General features: G+C 40.9%; 1 protein-coding gene across 1 annotated transcript in view; it reads left to right on the forward strand.

Moving 5' to 3' along the window:
* Window positions 1-13,064: 13,064 nt before the first annotated feature.
* The window catches only part of LOC128741748 (protein apterous-like), a 165,026-nt gene continuing 157,349 nt past the window's right edge, over window positions 13,065-20,741 (forward strand). The window contains exon 1 of the mRNA XM_053837751.1: window positions 13,065-13,103. Coding sequence (XP_053693726.1) covers window positions 13,065-13,103 — 39 coding nt within the window. The remainder of the gene's footprint in view (window positions 13,104-20,741) is intronic.

Raw genomic sequence — 20,741 nt, forward strand, 5'->3', positions numbered from 1 at the left:
ACAGGATGAAAAATTTGAGCGAAATATGTGCTCTGCTGTGTGGCAAACGGAGCAGCGCAACCAATAATCGCTATTTTTCGGTTTTTTCCTTCAGCATCAGCTGTTCCCCAAAATGAGGTAAACATCATGTATATACACGCGTATTTCGTGTTCGCTAGTGTGGGTGCTTGAGCTGTCAGAAAGCTCTATGGGGTTGTGTTTGTAAAGCACATACACGCTAAACGTCTGCTGCTTATTTTTTGGTAAATTTTTACTCAAATCGATTTTTGAGTCAGGCATTGTTCAAAGCAGATGGCAAACATTTTTAAAGATTCAAAAAAGCAAAATAGAAAACTGTTCACGACGCGTAGGATAAGTGCGGGTCGTTTCGTTATCTCATAAGCTATTGTTGCAATATATGTTTGCTTTCTACTACCATCAACAACAAAAGTTTCGACACAACCATTGAAATTACAGTAATGATTGTTAATGGCAATATTTAGTGATACAAGTTCATGACGGAACGTAATACTTAAGGCCCCATACACATACAAACAGGTTGGAAGAAAATGTTGGTGAATTCAGTTAGTGAATGCCAACACGCTCGGCTGTGTGTGAGTGCTACGAACCAAGCCGGCGGAAGAAGATGTTGGGTTCGGCGCTTGACCGGAATGACTCGCCAACATTTTGTTCATTCCCAAGTAACAATTTCAGACTGATCAAACGCTTTTATAGCTGATTTTATTCAATCTGTGGCTGAACTTTGGTTTAGGTTTAGAAATGAAACTCTTTTTTCAGCTCCCAAACATCTAAATCTCGTGATTCAAGCTTCAAGCTTCAATAGCTGCTATCGAAGCTGCAATAAAGCTAGAGGCCTTTGCGTCTTTTTAAATAACGAATTTGGGCAATGCTGTCAATTCTATTTTTAGAACGAGAAATAGTTTTGCAATATGCTTTTTCAGTCGCTTAATCAACATCTCATCAGCCTTTATGCAGCCAAAAAATGTATTTTTGATTTTAAAAAAATTGAACGCGTCAGTTTTATTTTGCCGTGAACATTGTCGAACGCGATATTTTTAGTTCCAAACAACTCTAATTCATATAAGTAAGCATGTCTTTTTTCGGGAATTTTTAATCTTTAAACTTTCAAGGGTATTTTTAATCTCATTTCTGTATACAACTAGACAGCGTGCACATTTGACGTGTGACAGTTTTCACATCTGTCACCAACACTTCTATAAGATGAGAATATTACACACATACATTGACAGTGTGCTTCACCCAGCTGCAGATAAGTAGCGCTGATGGCATACCACTTACGCGTTATATGAAGAAATCAAAGAGTTGCATATCTATGTACTATTAATAATCTAAGATCAGGGACAGTGATGGTAAAAACTCAAAATCTCAAAACTCATCAAAAATCAAAATCAACTATGAATCATGTCAGCTTGATCCTATGCAGAAAAAATTCACGCGTGAGTTTTACTATTTTCATAGCAAGAAGCACAAAACGCACACATATTTCTTCCCGCTTGATCACATTCTGCTTTCCTTCAACTGCTACCCGGAGCTATGCACATATACATACAAATTCCTTGTTGAACAGCATAGGCATTCTCTCGTGCGATGCGTACCTGTGAGTGAGCGTGAGGGAATAAATCTCTAAATAAATCGCAAAGGTCAACTAAAACGCACATTTAAATTACATGTTTATCTAATTCTTATTAGGCTTGTTACTTTCTAGTCAAGAAAATATCGATTCCCGCGAAGGAAAAATGAAAAATTCCGCCAATATGTTTGCCATCCTAATTCATGAATGTTCGCGGCATTTTTCGCTGCTGATGTTTTCTCTGACGGAAGATTCTCTTTTGCTCTCTGGTTCGTTGTATGAAATACCAGCTGTGGAAGAATTAAGCAAAATGCTCACAGCTGAATTTGGTTCACATCGCATAGCAACAGAGACATCGCGTATAGTAGCGAGAGAATTTCATATGTGAGTTTCGCGCTTGTGATCAACGTTGAAATTTCATGTGTTTGAAATCTCATTGAGTTTTTTGCTGCTATGAATTTTTCAACACTGATCAGGAAAATAGCCTTTCGTTGATATTTGTCGAATCATTGCTCATAATGATGATACCATGCATGAGATTTGTAGATTTAAATCACGCACTTTTGACCCATAATACATATGGGTTAGCCTTCCACCGGATCATTGTCAGGATCTGAGAGGAAGAACAAATGCCGGAGGAGGATGGCCTCATTTGCCCAATTTTCAAAAAGGGACATCGACTGGAGTGTAAAAACTGTCGAGGAATTACATTGCTCAATTCTGCCTACAAGGTGCTTTCCCGTATCCTGTTCTGCAGACTGAGACCGTTAGCGGAGTCCTTCGTCGGCGAGTACCAAGCTGGTTTTCGTGAGGGTCGCTCCACGACGGATCAGATGTTTACCCTGCGTCAGTTGCTAGACAAGTTCCGGGAGTACGACTTGCAGACACACCATCTGTTTGTGGACTTTAAAGCGGCGTACGATTCAGGTAAACAAAATGAGCTGTGGCAGATAATGCTAGAACATGGTTTTCCGATGAAACTAATTACGCTGATTCGTGCGACGCTGGACGAATCCAAATCATGCGTTAGAATAGCGGGTGAAACCTCAGCTGCTTTCGTGACGTTGGATGGACTGAAGCAAGGGGATGCACTCTCTAACCTGCTATTCAACATTGCCTTGGAAGGTGCATTACGGAGGGCAAACGTGGAAAGGAATGGAACTACTACATCATCACGAAATCTCACATGCTTCTTGGTTTTGCGGATGACGTCGATATCATCGGAATCAACCGTTAGGCCTTCAGGTCTTTTAAAAGGGAAGCAGCGAGATTGGTAGTTACCATTAACACCGCCAAAAAGAAGTACATGGTTGCTAGTAGGGAATGTGGGAGCCCAAGTGGTGTTGGTACCGAGGTGGAGTTAGATGGGGAACGATATGAAATAGTGGAGGAATTTATATACCTTGGTACACCCGTGACATGTGACAACGATGTAAGCCGCGAAGTGAAACGACGAGTGGCAACCGCGAATCGGGATTTCTACGGATTACGCAGCCAGCTGAAGTTCCGTAATTTGCAAATTCGCACAAAACTGGCGCTCTACAGAAGACTAATCCTCCCGGTGGCCCTTTACGGACACGAATCATGGACGCTAAAGGAAGCTGATCGGCGAGTGCTTGAGGTTTTTGAGCGTAAATTCTGCGATCTACACTTGGTGGCAAATTGATGAGCTGTGCCAAGTATACAAATATGCTGATATAGTAAAGATAGTGAAATGTGGCAGGCTGCGGTGGGCTGGGCACGTGGCCAGAATGCCCGACGAGAGTAGCTAAAATTATTTTCAGCAGAAAACCACGTAGAGGCCGTAGACTTCGGGGCAGATGTGAACTGCCAAGGACGATGCACGCTCAGCTGGTGTTCCTGGGGATTTAGGAGATACAGCCAAAGATCGACAGTACTGGAGGATTATAATTCGTTCGGCACAGGATAGATAACGAACTGTTGTTACTAAAGTATAGTAAAATAGGAATAGGTAGAAGTTTCTGATGGCAGGATGGACGTCATTTGTGTCACTGATATCGCACGTACGTCACACATAATCATACTTAATTAGTAGAACTAAACTTCCTGAATTTCACTCATTAGTATACTGCAAACGGGTTGGTAAAATCGCAAGGCCTTCAAAATTTTTATGTCTAAACACTATTCCTCCAATTGTAGAATGGAGAAAATTAAGACATACATTTAAATCGCTTGGTTGCCAAGCTGTAATGAATCAAATATGTACGGCCGTTAGAATCTCATCCAATTCGGGATAGGCTCTGTTAAAAAACATGTAAACCATGAGGCAACTAGGTGACGGACGTGCTACCGTGTTCGCATCTCTCTGAGAAGCGAAAAACCAACAATCCACCCAACCCACAATATGATTAATTGAAAATAAAGAAACACGTGAGTATTAAGAGATTTGAAGTGATTTGCAAACATTATTCCGGTCTCCGGTAAGGCACGTGGCGTTCGTTTGCATAAAGACCTTACCTACTGCAACGTCGAGCACGGTAGTGTTCTTTCAGGTTACGGGTAAGTGCTAAAATTTCAGCATGAGGCCACCGTTGCGTTGTGGTGTAACCGTTGAACGTTGCTGTTACGTATGAAAACGTCATCCGAAAATAGTCCGGAAAGTAGTCTGGAGTGTGCCTTTCCGGCCACCGCCGCCGCTGCCGCTGCTGCCGTTGTTGGTTGGTTCGCTAAATGGCTTTTGATGATGCCCTCTTAATTGTTTCGTAAACAATGCCTGCTCGTACCTATGGCCATGCGTACGGACGGTAGGCTGTTAGGGGGTTTTCCGTTTTTTATTACCGGTAATGTTCACCATAAACTATTATGTGCGAACAAACGTGAACCTAGGATCACAAAGGGGAAGAAATGCTCTGCTAAGGGAGTGCCGGGGTTGTTTTTTTTTGATAGATGATGACATGGATAGCTTCATTATCGGACAGTTTTCCCGCATGCAATGCTTTACGGTCATGAGAGGTTTGATTTTTCAGATAATTTCTCTAGGGACACTGGATAATATATGGGAACGTTTTAAATAAAATTTCTTTTCTGAAATGTTGGGCATTTCTCTAATTGTTTGAAAGCAATGTAAACTTTGAACACTATCACTATCAGTTAAGCAGTTCACTGGAACTAACACGTGTAGATGCGGAAGTTAGGCTCTCCTTCCAAAAATATTGTAATAAGTAGCGGCTTTCTACAAATTACATTTTTTTCGGATTATTCCAGTCCGCCGAACCTTCAATGATTGCAAACGGTTTGGAAACTGTGGGACATAAAAGTGGATCGTCGTAAAAAATATTCACCTGTTTTATGATACGCTATAAATTTTGATGCATTTAAAAAAAACAGACTGCACTTCGTTTCCGAGAGCTCTCCATGGTTTTGACAGGCGAGACATGAGATGATGTAGAAAAAAAAACGGCCGAACTCTCAAAACGGAAAATTGCGCTCCAACGTTGCATGAGTTTTTCGATGTCGCGCTTGGCGTTTTGTTTCCTTGGAAGCCGTTCTTACGGTCGCCCCGAAAAACTTTTGCCCGCGATGACGGCAACTGTACACACGGTTATAATCGAAGGATGAGTCGAAAAATAAAATATATGGTGCAATTAAAATCATGTTTCTGTCTGGACAGTGCAGCAAAAGCGACGATTTTGCAGATGGAATCCGGAAGACGTTTGAGGACCGTTTGGAAGTTGCAAGTATGAGCAGCTTACAATACGCTTTATTGATAATAAAAAATAATGCATTTCGAGCGTTTGAGTTAGAGCCAAATTATCGGTTGCAGATGTTTAGGTTTCGGAAGGTGATACCTTGATATTATGTGAAAATGTCTATGTTTTGTTATTGATCGTTAAACGTGTGCTCAGTAGTATGATATTCACCACATTCGAGAGTTTCCGATTTGAAATAACATAATTGCATGTTTAAATTCACCAATTATTTATAAATAGGCATTATTTGTTGGGTAGTGACGAATGTTTTTACTTAAAAAACAATAATGCAGCAGTTTGGATAATATCACCTGCGAAAATGTGCTATTAATCTTGTTATACGTCTCGAGTTGTGGTTATCAGCCGAACTGCGGAAAATTTGAGCGTTTGTTAATGGTTTATTTAGCAAGTTTCTACAATGAATTACTATAATAAAGAGCAACTGTTATTTCTAACCACGAGCAGCTGCTAATGCTGAAACTGAAGCACTAGTAGAAATCGGAACACTGTTTTTTATGCACTTTCAAGGAACTTTTGTGCGTTTTATGCCATGTTTTACTGGTCGCTTCACTTAAACATTTTTCTTGAACGAAGACGCAAACCACTGCGACTATTGTTAGCATTTTGAATGCTGAAATTTATGATATTTTTTATTCGCTCTTTTAATAGGGACATTTTTAATGTAGTTTTTTCGAAAAAGTGTTTGCATATTAGAATGCGCTACGGCCGTTGATTAATCTTGTTTCGGGAGCACAGCGTTGTAAAATCATGTTTTATGATTTACAGCTTGATTATCTTCGGCAGCGGGCTCTGTACTCGCAAGGTTACCGAGTCTACTTTGACAAGCGAGTGGTTGTGGCTTCGAATCGAATCGAATCGAATAGTAGAATCAGGCCACTCGATGTCAAGCGACTGTAGTATGGGCTTATTCTGAGGATTCTTGTTATCTTTTCTTCGTCCGCCCGTCCGGCCGAACAAAGTGTCGAAGTCAAAGTCAGAGTTATCTTCACTGCCGACGGTTACTCGACATGGCTTTCATCTGCCGCCAGGATGGGTTATCGTCAACGGCCCGGTTGTCGTTGGCTAAACTGAGTCACAATGAGCCTTTGGGTCCGTCTCATTTTCGTTATCCCTGTGGTTTCCAGTCGAGTGCTTCTCTGCAGATCTCGTGTGCTCCTCTCCTTAAGGTGTGTTCGATGTACTTCCACCAACGTACACACCGTGTCATGAAACGGTTCTTCGAAGAACGTCTAACTGTCGATTGTAAGCTGAGATGCAAAGAAAACAGTCGTTCGTATAGAGTTTCACAAGCGAGTAGTTGGTGCTTTCGACCGGAAACGAAACTTAAACTCCTCCGTTCGAGATGTGGCAAAAAAACTAAATCTGAGCAAAAGTTTCGTGCAGAAGGTCAAAACTCGAGCTGGATTACGTGCGTTCAAGATTCAGAAGGTTGCAAACCATGACGACAATCAGAATACAGTCACGAAAGCCGTGTCCGAAAGTTATTCGATCAGAAAATGACGAAACCATATTGCTGCGTTATGAACGTGAAAGCGGACTTCAACCAGGCTTCGGGGAACGAGAACAGAAGATGTTGAAGTTTGCCAAGAAATTCTTGATATGCTGCATATGTAACTTTCGTAACCACGGTAGAAAAAAGAAATGATACAAAGGCGTTGATAGGGTCTAAAACGCGAGCGATACATGAAGGGAAAAGACCAGTAAATTAGGTAAAGAAGGATCATTGAAGCAACGCTTATGAAGTTTGTATGACGCTCCTTATTGCCTAAGTGGGGGTCAGCCGTGGTTCGAGCCAAGCTATAATAGGAGCCATGAGCCAATTATAAGCTGAGACGAGACGTGACAACTAACTTCTTTGTTTCCTTTTCGCGTATTTTTAAATACCTTTCACGTGTTGCCTAGTAGTGTTTAGTCACAACAACAGACATAACTCTTGGAAGAAAAATTAACAAAAATTATCGTACCTCGCATTTAGCCTGAACACTAGCACCAGCTATGATCGACATTCCCAAATATCAAATAGCAACATGGGTATCCCTCGAAGTAGCAAGTATTTTTATGGGGAATTCTCCTTCTTTCGCCAAAAAGCGCTACTTTGACCAAAACGGAGACATTCCCAACTAAGCCCAAATTTGTCAGTGGGTCTCCTTACCGCTGTCCGCGGTCACCAGCGATCCCAAATACACGAACGCCTCTACCACTTCTAGTTCATCGCCGTCAACGGTTACCATCCGAGGGAGACGCGCGTTTGTTTCCTTTGAGCCTCTTCCTTTCATGTATTTGGTCTTCGACGCATTTATTTTTAGCCCAGTTCTCCTAGACTCCGTTTTCAGTCTGGTGTAGATTGCTTCCTCCGTCGCAAATTTCCTGGCTCTGATATCGAAGTCATCTGCAAAGCCTAGAAATTGGCTACCCTTGGTAAAAATCGTGCCTCTCGTTTCGATGCCCGCTCGTCGGATCACCCCTTCAAGAGCGATGTTAAACAGCATGCAGGATAAACCGTCACCTTGTCTCAACCCTCGCAGAGTCTCGAAGGGACTCGAGAGTGTCTTAGAGATGCGTACGAAACACATCACTCGATCCAATGTAGTTCTGATCAGTCGCGTCAGTTTGTCCGGAAAACCGTGTTCGTGCATTATCTGCCATAGCTTGTCTCGATCGACTGTATCGTATGCTGCTTTGAAATCAATAAAGATGTGATGCGTGGGCAGGTTGTACTCCCGACATTTCTGCAAGATCTGCCAGATAGTAAAAATTTGGTCCGTAGTTGCGCGAGCTCCCATGAAACCCGCCCATTAATTACCTATGAAACCTTGTGCTATCGGTGACAAGCGGCGTAACAGGATCTGGGAGAGTACCTTGTAGGCGGCGTTAATCAGCGTAATACTACGATAGTTGCAGCAGTCTACCCGATCACCCTTTTTGTAGATGCGACAAACCACTCCTTCCATCCATTGCTCCGGTAGCTTTTCCTTTTCCCAAATCCCCGAAATAATCCAGTGTAGAGCCTTTGCTAGCGTTTCTCCACCATGTTTATAAAGCTCTGCCAGTTAGCAGTCCTTCCCAGCGGCTTTATTGGTCTTCAGTAGCCCGATTTCTCGTTTGACAACTTGGAGATCAGGTGCTAGGACATTACTATCTTTCATGGGCGCTCCTAGGTTAATTTCCATTTCACCTCCTTCAGCGACTTCGCCATTGAGGTGTTCATCGAAGAACTGCTTCCATCTGTCGACCACCTCGCGTTCGTTTGTGATTAGATTCCCTCCCTCGTCCCTACACATGTCAGGTTTCGGTGTGTAGCCCTTCCGAGTTTGGTTCACCTTCTCATAAAACTTGAGCGTGGCATTAGCTCGGAATGGTTGTATAACATTTCGCCGAAGACCATATCGCGGAGTACCGTTTCGCGGAATACCATTTCGCGGAAAACATTTTCGCGGAAAGTACTATTTCGCGGAATGTACCAAAACGCCGAAAACCCTTTCGCGGAAAGGACTATTCCGCGGAAAACCGTTTGGCGGACAATATTGTTTCGCGGAAAACCATGTTAGTAGCAAACGTTTCCTAGATGATTCAGGGCGAGCCGGCCGCAGGCAACGGCGAGTGTTCGCCGGTGACCCGCCGTCGGAAGCGGCCTCTCCGATGGCCGAGCGTATTCTGCCCCAACCGTCTTCGAGGTTTGAAGCACCTAACTCCTCGGAAGAAGGCAGTGCCTCATTCAGTATTCGCGCGTAGTTCTCGGCAGCTTGCGGGTTATCTAGCTGCCTGATGTTCAGCCGAGGAGGGCGGCTTTGACGTTTCCGGTATACGGTGGACAGCTTTGAGCGCACATGTACTGCTACTAGGTAATGGTCAGAATCAACATCGGGAGCGTACGTTCGTGATGTTAGAGAAAAACCGGCCCTCTATGAGAACGTGCTCAATTTGGTTCATTGTACGTTGGTCAGGTGATCTCCAGGTGACTTTGTGGATATCCTTGCGCGGGAAAAAGGTGCTTCGGATCACCAGGCCTCGAGAAGATGCGAAGTTTATACATCGTTGGCCGTTATCGCTCGTGTCCGTGTGCAGGCTATGGGGTCCTACCATCGGTCTATACATTTCTTCCCTACCGACCTGGGCGTTCATATCCCTGATGACGATCTTGATGTCCCGTGACGAGCAGCTGTCGTACGTTGCCTCCAGCCTCGCGTAGTGCGCTCTTTTTCTTATCGTCGGGTCTACCTTCGTGCAGGCAGTGCACGGTAATGATGCTATAATTGAAGAAACGGCCCTTTATCCTCAATACACGCATTCTCTCGTTGATCGCCTTCCAATCTATCACGCGATCCTGCATTCCACCCAGCACTTCAAAGCTCGTTCCCAGTTTGTTGGTAGTGCCACCGCTCTGGTAAAACTGGGCCTTTCCGCCACGGATCTTTAGCGGGGTTCAAGCTGTTCAATCAGCACCCGCTCGCAATCTGCGAAATTTAGCGATCTGCAGTTCCAAGTACCGAGTCCCCATTCGTCGTACATGTTCCGTCGCCTAGGTCGATGCCGAATATTCCGCTCCGAATTTTGTAAGTGTGGTTCAATCTAGCTGTGAAGCCGTAATGGGGCAACACAACCGAGTCACGCGATGGGGCTGCCATCTTATAGTGTCGAGACTCACTATACCTCCTTCCCGGTTAGTATACGACCTTAGTTTCCACCGGGGTTGGTTTCCCGACCTCCGCTAAGGTTGCTCGTATTCCGGCTGGTACCACGAGGAGGTCGGGATCGGAGCTGCTGGATAAGAGGCTAACGACCACTACGGGGTCTATATTCCGCATTATCCAGTCATTTACCAGGCTGTTGAAAGCCCGCGCATTAAAAAAACACTGCATTCAGATAAAACAACAATATGTTTTAACATAATGTAGTTTTTCATTAAATATTTTAAAAACAGAAAAATTATATGTCTTTAACACGTCAGTTTCTAATATTGATTTCAAGCTACGACGCAGGTCTATCACGCCAGCCACCATTTACTGGAAATTCGTTTGATTAGAGACAACAGGATCGCACAATTGATCTCCAATACTTAAAAGCAGATAGCTTCGAAATACGGCGCTAGTCAAATAAGCGAGTCAGCGCATGTTCGATTCTCGGCTGAGAAAGGCTGTTAGAGTCAATATTATCGTTGCACTAGCCCTGCAATTGTCCCGTACTCTAACTGCTGGCTGCGAAGGCTGTCGAATAAAAACAGAAGGTTAAGTTTCGAAAACGGGGAATGTAGCGCTTAGGTTTTGCTCTACTTTCCTCAGAGACATTAAAGTTCTGCTTTGTGTATTCCAGAATAATTTAAAGTCGCTAAATTTCAGAAGTCTGCCTCTGCTGTGTCTGTATATTATGTATATTCTAAAAACAAATAATTGACTTTTTACGATTTAATTGTTGTCAAACTGATGCCGATTTAAAATTAGCACCTAAGTAAGGACAACAATCCTGATTTTATATAATAAAAAATAATAGATAAATAATAGTTAAGGCAAAAGTTTTCCAAACGTTCGCAGAACAATTAAACAAGTGAGGGAAAAAACAGATGGAACCGAACAGATGGACCAAACAAACACACCAACAAAACAAGTCCCAGAATCAAGCATGACAATCGTCAAAAACGGTCTCCAAAGCCAACAGAACGAGTTTAATCTTCCCCCGGTCCATAATTACCTTCCCGTCGTGGTGTCTGCCTACCGGTCTGCAGGCAGATCGTGTGTACATAATACGCGAAGCCATCGAGTGCTACCGCGTCGAGACGCGCCGCACCGCACCACTGACTGCTGAAGCTGCATGGCGCAGAGAGAAAACACGGGTGATGCGGTTTCACAAGAAGCTACAAATCTGTGCGCGGAGAAGTGTGCGAGAGCGAACAACAAAAGGGAACAATGCAAAAGTCAACGAGCAAAAGCAAACAGAGTAGAGTGCTGCAGCGAACGTTGGGTCGGAAAACGAACGAAGGATGGAAGGATGGGGTGATTGGGTAGCGGAAAAGTGTATGCGATAAATAAAAAAATATCTTCTCTGGCAGAGCAAACAGACGCACAGAAAAGGATGATGACAGAAACGTAAAATTCATTCATATTGTTGTGGTTATGTTTGGGTGCTCATAAATTCTAGTTTTTTATGCAAAGATGAGCAAGTTTGCTTGCCGAGGGGAAGGGAAGCAAACTGGTTTTCAACTAGAAGTTTTACTTGAGAGAGAGATGTGAATATCCGTGAGTAAAATTGAAGCTTCTGTGAGATTGTTGAAGTGTCAGAAGAGAAGCGCCGTTCGGAGCGTGTGGAGTAGAGAACAACTAATCGTAGAATTGGGTGACGCCTACAGTGCTAGCTCCGCCCAGTAGTCGATGGCTCGTGATTGGGGAAACGCTCTCTCGCCTTTTAATTACGAACACCGTCAAAGGGGTTCGCACGTGTTGGTGTGAACGCGCGTTATCACAGTGCCGGCGTTGAGTTCGCTCTCAACCGCTTCCGAACCGTTCCGGCGCACAATTTTCCGCAGTTGTACCGCGCTCTTCAAACAGTCGAAAGCGTTGAACGCATGCGTGTAGAATTTTCGTATAGTTTTGTACACTCTCTCATTCGTTTTCGTGCGTATGTTTGTTCTAGGCGATTTGTGTGCGTATGGATTCCTGCATGGGATGCTGTTTTTCGTGAGGTGCATCCTAGGATTTTTGTAAGGATACTCGGACAACCTAAGGCAGTGGTGGCTAAGCACTGTGATTTATATTTGTGTTCGTGCGGAAGTGCGTAACGTGTTCAATCGTATCGGCTATTGTGCCAAAATCGATAATATTCGGAGATTGAATAGTTTCGAGTGGATCTTGTTTTCATGAAATTCAACGGCGATCTAGTTCAGTGGTGTTGAAGAGTGAAAGTGCGAACTGCCTTTTAACGAAGAAAAATATCGCAAGTGAGGCAAAGATATCGATTGCTGACCGGTTTGGAACCGAGCACGACCAAGGAGACAAATGTCAGCTTGAGAAAGCCATTCTTGAAAATTGCTTCTTATCTCGAATCGGTCCCAGCTTCACCGGGATAAATCGATCACCGCGGGAACGAACGTAACTGGCCACGGACTAGGCAGCAGTGAATTTCACTTCTTTTCGGTGTGCTTTAATTTCTTTTCTTGAAACAATCGAGATAAGATCGATCGTCCACCGTTGACTCGACGCCCGTGTGCCTTCTGTTGCCATCCCGGGACAGAAACGATTCGACACGGTGGGAGTGAAAAGCGATACCCCGTGCATGGCCGGGTGCGATCTGCAGCAGAGCTATCAATACAACTTCATCTAGCTTTTGATCCATCCATCGTCTGAATGCGCTCGAAGATTCGACAGGTATAGACTAGACCGGGTTGTATTGACAATCGCCGTGAACTAGTTGCTATGCCCAAATCTTGCAGCTCAGCAGAAAAGAGCTCGTTGTAAACCCCACAGAAGAGTGATGTTATCAGTTTTAGGACAGTGAGTTTCATTCATAGAAATACTTGTACCAGCTAGTCAATGATTTGTGGATGTCGGAAAGCCGAATACCGCTCCAGTTACCGCTTTGCGTTTGAGTAATCGAGCCTTGGTGCGAGAAAAGTGCAGTTTGCTTTCGTTATTTTTTTGTGACCGCGGTTTAGTGCTACAACGGTGACGTTGCATTCAACGGAACACGGGGTACCCGGTGCGCGGACCCCGCTGGGAGTAGTACCGGTGAACATCAACCAGCCGCCGCTTCACATGGGAGTTTGCACGGAGGAGCGCCCTGTAATGCATTGGGTGAGTTTCGGTTTACCTTTAACTGCACATTGTTCCCAATGAGAGTGGCTTATCTGATGGTAGAGCACCGATGCTGAAGGGTACGGGAAAAAAAAGTTTAGCAGGACAATATTAGTTGGCGGTTTGTTGTGTACGTTTGACATCACCTTTTTGTGAAATTAAACTACAAGCTGTGATTGACTATTTCCAGTGAGTTGATATCGATGTTTATTGCCATAACTAAAATGCAAATATAGGGGTTACTCCCGGTGTAGCGGTTAGCATTCACGCCTCTCACGCCGAGGAGCCGGGTTCAAATCCCAACCCTGCAGAAGTCACGAATGACCCAAGCTGTTAAAGTGACTATAATAAAAAAATGCAAATATGTAAAGTATTTTTGCAACAACGAGCAAGTGAAAAATTTTGTGTTTGTTTTAAAAATACGAATAAACAGAAGTATTACACTTTATGAGGTCAATCAAAGCTATATGAAATCAGCCGTCATATTGATTTTTTAAGAAATCTGCGCATTACAATGAATAAATTGTAATGTGTATTTCCAACTAAATTGTGGATTTTATTTCATACTTATTACCAAGATATATTAAAAAACTTATGCAAAATCGTCAGAGTGATATATGTATAAATGGTGGGCATTAAAAGTTACACTCAGCAATACAGCAGTAGCAGTGCCTCGATATAAAGCAACTTTATTTTTATTTTCATTACGTTATATCGAAGCAAAAACGAAATTTATTCCCATTCGGACGAAATTGTTTGCAAATAAAAGGGGAGCCTTTCAATCCGTTAACTTTCAAATTTTATGATGATTGGTGTTGCATTTTGAAAGATACATTGAGAAAGGAAAAAAAAGCGGAGAGTGTGTAAGGATTTTGTTAATTGAAATTTGAAACTCGAAATAACAAAATTGTATCATAATTTACAACATTTAAAAAATAGAAGTGATTTTAGCACAGTAAAAATGCGAGGTCACACAACAATGGAAGCTAATTCAGTTATTTTTATTACTTTTCAAAAATTATGTTATATCGAGTTACGTTTTATCGAAGTTGCTTTCAATCGGGGTTGCTTTATACAATTGCAATTTGACATATTTTTTAAACTAAAACATTATTCCTGTACTTGTTACCAACAATGAAAAGTTAAAGTTTCTGATTGAAATTACTGAAGGTAACTGTGAAAAAGGCTTCAGCAGCCTTTTCTTTTATTTTTAGCCATCAATCAGATCTTAGAGAGTAAAACTTAGACAATTCTGGATTTTACAACAGCCGAGTAGATCCAACCTAGAGAGAATCATTCGGATGACATCTGGCCAACATTCTTAGCGGAAATCTTCAGTCTCAGTCCCCGTTGCTGAACAAAACTTTGTTTATCTGCTTCATTTGTTGCTTGCTTTAGATGATTGTTCCAATTAAGTTCACTTTCAAGTAATACTCCAAGGTATTTAACGGTATCTGAAAGCTTAATAAGTGTTCTTTTCAATCATTTATGGAAATTTTTTCATTTGTGTAAATGATATAACACACAAGGTATGACACCATGGTAAAATTTAAAGCAATTTGCATTCGATTAGCAATAATAGAATTAAGTTGTTCATGCAAATCTGCGAATCCAATTATTTTTAAGCCTATGACTGTCAACTATTAAAGACCCCATTAGACGTGATATTACGCCTCCGTGTGGTAACCCTATCCTATCCCTGCTCTAACGCAAGTAGATGAGCTACCAAGCATTGCTGATAATCGTCTTTTTGATAGCATCTCACTAATCTACTGAATAATGAATTTGACGATGAAATGAAAGCACGTTTCATCATAACTATAATCATTAAACTGTGAAATGAATTATTATATCAAGGAAGGCAACTAGTGAAATTTCTTCCACTTCAAAAGACTTTCTTAGTTTTCTTGCAATAGTATGTAACGCTGTTACTGATTGTTTGCCATCTTGAACTGAACAAACTGATATTTACATAAATAATTTTTGCTAACTGCTTTGCTTTTGCTGATTTTATATGTTATGTTTATCAACTGTTTACAATTTTTTTAATTTTTGATAGAACTAATCCTCGAAGTCGAAAGTTTTAAAATGTTTTTTCTGAAGGTTAAAAAATGTTCTTCCACAAAACTTTGGATGAAGAAATCTCTCCGATATCTCCGAATCTCTCCAATATTATTCGGGCTATGCTGAAGACTTAGGAGAACTCAATAACTGTGACTGCTGTCATTACACATTCAAAATAATCTAAGAACATCAATAAGAATTCGGCAAGCATGACGAATGTATTTTTTCCAAGTTTCACACATTTTTGAATTTTTATAAAAAACGATTGTTTGCAATGATTCTAACGGTCGGAGGTAGTTATAATAATTTTTGGATGCTATACTTTTCATACTATTATATAAAATAAATTATTCGACAGCATTATAGGTTAGTTACAGCGAAAACAGAAAATCAAAGAAATAACTACGTGGTTGAATGATTTTTTTTAACATACCGTGAAACTAAATTATTTCAATACTAGAGAAAGCAAAACCAACTAAAAGAAAGCGTGGTTCCGGTAGACAAACTTTGTCGCTAAAGTTTGGCAAACTGAATTTAAAGTGGCAAATCCGTGTCATATGCGTTAGGAAAAGAGGCTGGAATAACAAAGTGAATCCGTTTTTGTTAACGATTTTTGCAGTCGAGCTAATGAGAGGATAAAATTAACATATTTTTTCATTAAACTGTAACCTAGATTACATTAAGGAATACAGTATAACCTTGCGGTGTCGGAGCGAATCATGAAAATAATAATGGAAATTTTTGTAATGGTGTGACAGAGAAAAGTTTGATAGCGACTCGCAACACTTGCAAGAGAATTGTATAGTTTGAGTTCAAATTTATTAAGAAAGTTCACCTTTATGACTCAGAAACACAATTTTAATTTTAATTTTTTAGTGTGTATGCCAAATTTGTACATATAACGATGTTTTTGGAGGATTTCTTTTATGTGACATGTCAGTTCGTTAGTGGCTTATAACTACGACTGTTTTTTCGCTGATTTTGACCTTAATTACGTATCGCTAGAATGCGACAGAACACTTAAATTTTAGTTTCAAGCAATAAATGTTTTGTTTTTCTTTTTGTTTTTTTGGTTCTGGTTCTTTTGTTGATTCAATGTTGTAAACATGATATTTTTAAGCCGGAAAAGTAAAGTAGCACACATAACAAGTGAGTAATGATCGACAGTTTCGCTCTGAAACACTTTAATAGGTACTATGCACCTTTAGGTTTGCCTGCTGCTTAAAAAAACAAAGACTTTTACGAACAAAACATGGAACGTGAAACTTTTTAAGCAAAGCTTTGGTGATACATTCTGCATTCGGAACTTGACTTTCGGTTTTTTTGTCCGCCAGATGCCGCAATCAGCTGTTAGAGTACAAAGCACAATTGCGACGCTACTATTACGCTCCTACTGACTCATACAGTCTCTCGTAGTTGAGATTCAAACATACGACGACTGGTTTGCTGGGCCAGTGCAGTGTCGTACCTCGAGGTCAACTAGAAGGCATAATCTACGTGACAAACTTGTAGGGAACGTACCGAGTTAGATGAATCAACGTAAAAATAAATCTGATGAAACTGAATTATTTGCTTCAGTGTAACTGAAAGTCTCTCGCATGTGTTGCGAGAATTCTCGCGTAACTTTTCAAAAGGACTTAAGTAAGATTGAGAGATTCTCTTTGGTCGCCCTCTCTTTCGATTATTACGGAGACATAAATGCATTTCAACAAAAGTTTTCTTGACGATTAGCTAGCTACTGATACCAGCAGCCGATTTATGCAAGGTTGATGTTTTAAAGTGCATTTGCAACGCCGTGGCAATCGAAAGAGAAGAGGCCCAAAGAGAATCTCTCAATGTTACTTAGGTCCTTTTGAAAAGTTACGCGAGAATTCATCGTACAAACGATGAGGGAAACAGAGAGAAATCAAGAAATCGTTCAATATGAGACTTACGCATACTGGGGCATGTTATATTATGCTCTAAACAAAAAGTCAGTTTTTGGACGAACGTAGACTTTATCAGATGTTGTTGCTCTATCGTCCGAAAGGTTCGGTTAACAGTGACTAACACTGACGGATACTACAAAACTTACAACGAAAGTTAACCCTCTGGCGGGTAAGGCCTTCACTTTTAGAGCCTCAGAGCCACATATAAAATTTCAATTTGTTTCAAATAGACAATCAGGTAAATGTGTTCAGAACAGATTTCCTAACATTTTGGAACCAAAACTGTAAATGTCCCTTAAACATTATCTATCAAAAACAAGAATTCATGAAAGTTGCGAAAAAATTATTTCGCGGATTTTGCCCATTTTTATTCTTAAAGAAAAAATACATCTGCAAGTTGAATCGGTTACTTTAGAATTGTCGCCATCTTGCATGAATGTTTAGTGCGCAAAATTTTGACATTTTCACTCCTCTGAGTGAAACGTGTGCGGTGACTTGTTGTTTCTTTTTCGCATGTGCCAAGATGCCGGCGACATAAACATGGCGTCATTGCCATATCTATGGAGTGATTAGAATATGTGATTATTCTATGGAGTAGGGTATTGTCGTTATCGTTGGGCCACTGTTATGGTCGGGCCATCGCGATTTTACAGTTTTAGTAACTCATGATATCTATGATACAACTATTGTAAAACTTCTTACTGTGATAGCTAAATTTTCACAATATTGTGAGTTTCAATCGTGTATTCAAAACACCCGTACTGAATTCAGTGACTAAATCTTACTAAAAAAGTTTTCCAGGTGCAATGAACTTTTCCTCAAGAAATGATTCATGAAATGTAGGGTATTGTCGTTATCGTCGTGCCACTGTTATGGTCGGGCCATCACGATTTTACAGTTTTAGTAACGCATGATAGCTATGATACAAGCATTGTAAAACTTCTTAATGTGATAGCTAACTTTTCACAATATTGTGAGGTTCAATCGTGTATTCAAAACACCTGTACTGAATTCAGTGACTAAATCTTACAAAAAAAGTTTTCCAGGCGCAATGAACTTTTCTTCAAGAAATGATTCATGAAATGCAACTAACAAGGTAAATTTTGAAAATGTATGAAGTGTGTTGTGCTGCACACGAAAACTATAGAAAAATTCCCTCCAGTAAGGTGTTTGGGAAGGCTAAGGTGAAATACTAGAAACGCGCTATTTGTAAAGGTCGGGCCACTTGAGTAGTCATGGTTTGGCCACCATAATTTTAAGCACAGAAGCGCAATAATCGCTAGAGAATGTCAGTCACGTAAAATGTGATGAAATAAAGCAAAATTAATACGATAAAAACCTAGATTTTTGTTTTTTCATAGTAGTTGTACACTTCGGAAAAGGTGATTGTAGCAATATTGATTTTACAAGATCGCCAAAATTTCGCAAAAATGCAATTAAAAATAGGGTATTTGTACCTATATGAGCCGTTGTTTCATTCGGAATTCATTCTTTTCATGTCTCTATATATAATTTCAATACGTATGTCTTAGATTTTCTGCGGTGGCCCAACCTGTACAACATGGCCCGACTATGACAACGTTTTTTGTCTTCACATAAATGCCTATAACTTTTTTATTTTTCAAGCTATTGGTTCGAAACTTTCCGGCAATATACCTTATTCTTAGACCTTTGCAGTGATGTATTTAGATTTCCAAAATTCCTTTTGAAACGAAAGTTATGGGCTAATTCCAAAACGTGGCCCAACCACGACGACACTCCCCTACTTTACACGATAAAACTTTGTCATAAGCTGGAGCCCTCGCTACAGCTATTTGTAGTAGGAATAATATCAACAATGACAAATTCCAAACACTCCTCCACTCTTTGCTCCCCTCTGACTCTTATATAAACGAGCCTTAGTTAATGTTAGTGACGTAATTGTAAATTATTCCGTAGACCATGCTCTAGCTTCACGCAGACGGGAAAAGTCTTTTTTTAGAGTGTTATGTTTTACCTTTCTTTCCCCACACTGAGGAAACTTTTTGTATAGTTTCTATGTGTCCAACACATAGATTTTTGCTATGCGCTCAAGAAATAAAGGTAAACATATCTGGCTTTAGTTTTCAGAAGGTCGCATAATGCATGCAAGTTGGATGATTATGCGACCTTCTAAAAACTAAAGCCAGATATATCTTATATGTGTTCACGAAAAATTTGCACATACTATTGCTTATAATTTTCATGTGTACTTCTGGGCGGATTTTGTTTATATGTGAAACATGAAAATTTTATGGAATTTCGTCCAGTTAGATTCGAGGTATGATAGTGATCTAACAAGCCAGTCGTCGTATGTTCGAATTTCGGCAGAGCGGTGCCAGGTCCGTTGCACTAGCCCCGTAATTGTCCTGTACTGTAACAACCAGCTGCCTTTTTAGCTTTTTCTTATAGAAATTTTTTCTTAATTATGTGCAGAATATTTTGTGTGCAGCACCCAACCCAGTACTGACCCCGCACTGTCCTGTATTCTAACAGCTGGTTGCAAAGTCTGTCGTATAACAACAGAAGGTCAAATTTCGATAACGGATTTAGCACCCAGGCTTTGCTTACCCAACCTAGCAAACATTTTTGTTGGATATTAGTGTATTCAACTGTTGGATCGCCAATTACCGGGTAACAAGCACTTGATAAGCTGTTATACAGCAAAAATATTTGTTGGGCAAATAGACCGTTTTAGTCGAAATTTCCGAGCGGAATTCCTATCTTGTACAATCCGGACATTGAGATTTCAGACACATGATTTTGGTACGTTCTCAAAACGTTTCTTGTCATCCAATCATCACAAATTCATAGGGAATGTGAAAATGAATAGAGTTACTTTTACCACACTTTTACTATTAAATTAAGATTAAAGATAAACTCACATAATCTGAACGAGATGTCATTCACATTACCGGGGTTTCATGACAGCAAGATGTATTCAAGAAATAGATTTTTTTTTTCATTTCAATATGCCGAAGCTGAGATACACGCCTTCGATCGTTTCGGAAGTTTATCTAAAATGGTCGCGGATTCTTCTACAGGTATTCAAATCCCAGACATTCAAAAAAGATGATTTCAGATGTTAGAGTGATTAATGCAGGTTTCTGCAAGCTCTGGCCTCCATGCACGAGCATATCGAATAGTTCATCGGATTCAAGTCCGGTGTGTTGGAAGTCCCAAAAATCGAATCGTTATTGGAAATGAGGTGATTCCCAACGACTGATGCACTGACATGATGATACATCACATAAGAACTCGCAGGCAAGCGATCACTTGTTTACAAGCGATCGCCTTTGTCAAATCAGTGGCACGATCAGAGGGATGCAATGTCGCCATGTTTATACAAATCTTTGTACGCAAATTTTCCATTGAAATTGTACGGGATGTCATGTCGGTTTGCGATGTCCCAAGAAGCTACTAAGTTAGTCAGTAGCTTCTGAATACAGCTTGGTTCGCATCCTCGTCTTTGTCTACTAAGACCAGGAATTTTGCTCGTGTGAGACAGAAGCGGAATGACGACTCCTTGAAAAACTTCCTCGATACAATTTGAAAGTAACAAGGAGTAACTGCGAATCATGTTGATGCTTGAGATGGAGCTTAAAAGTATAAACTTTTTTATCGGTAA

This window comes from Sabethes cyaneus, chromosome 3 (assembly GCF_943734655.1).
Source record: "Sabethes cyaneus chromosome 3, idSabCyanKW18_F2, whole genome shotgun sequence".
NCBI classification, from domain to species: Eukaryota; Metazoa; Arthropoda; class Insecta; order Diptera; family Culicidae; genus Sabethes; species Sabethes cyaneus.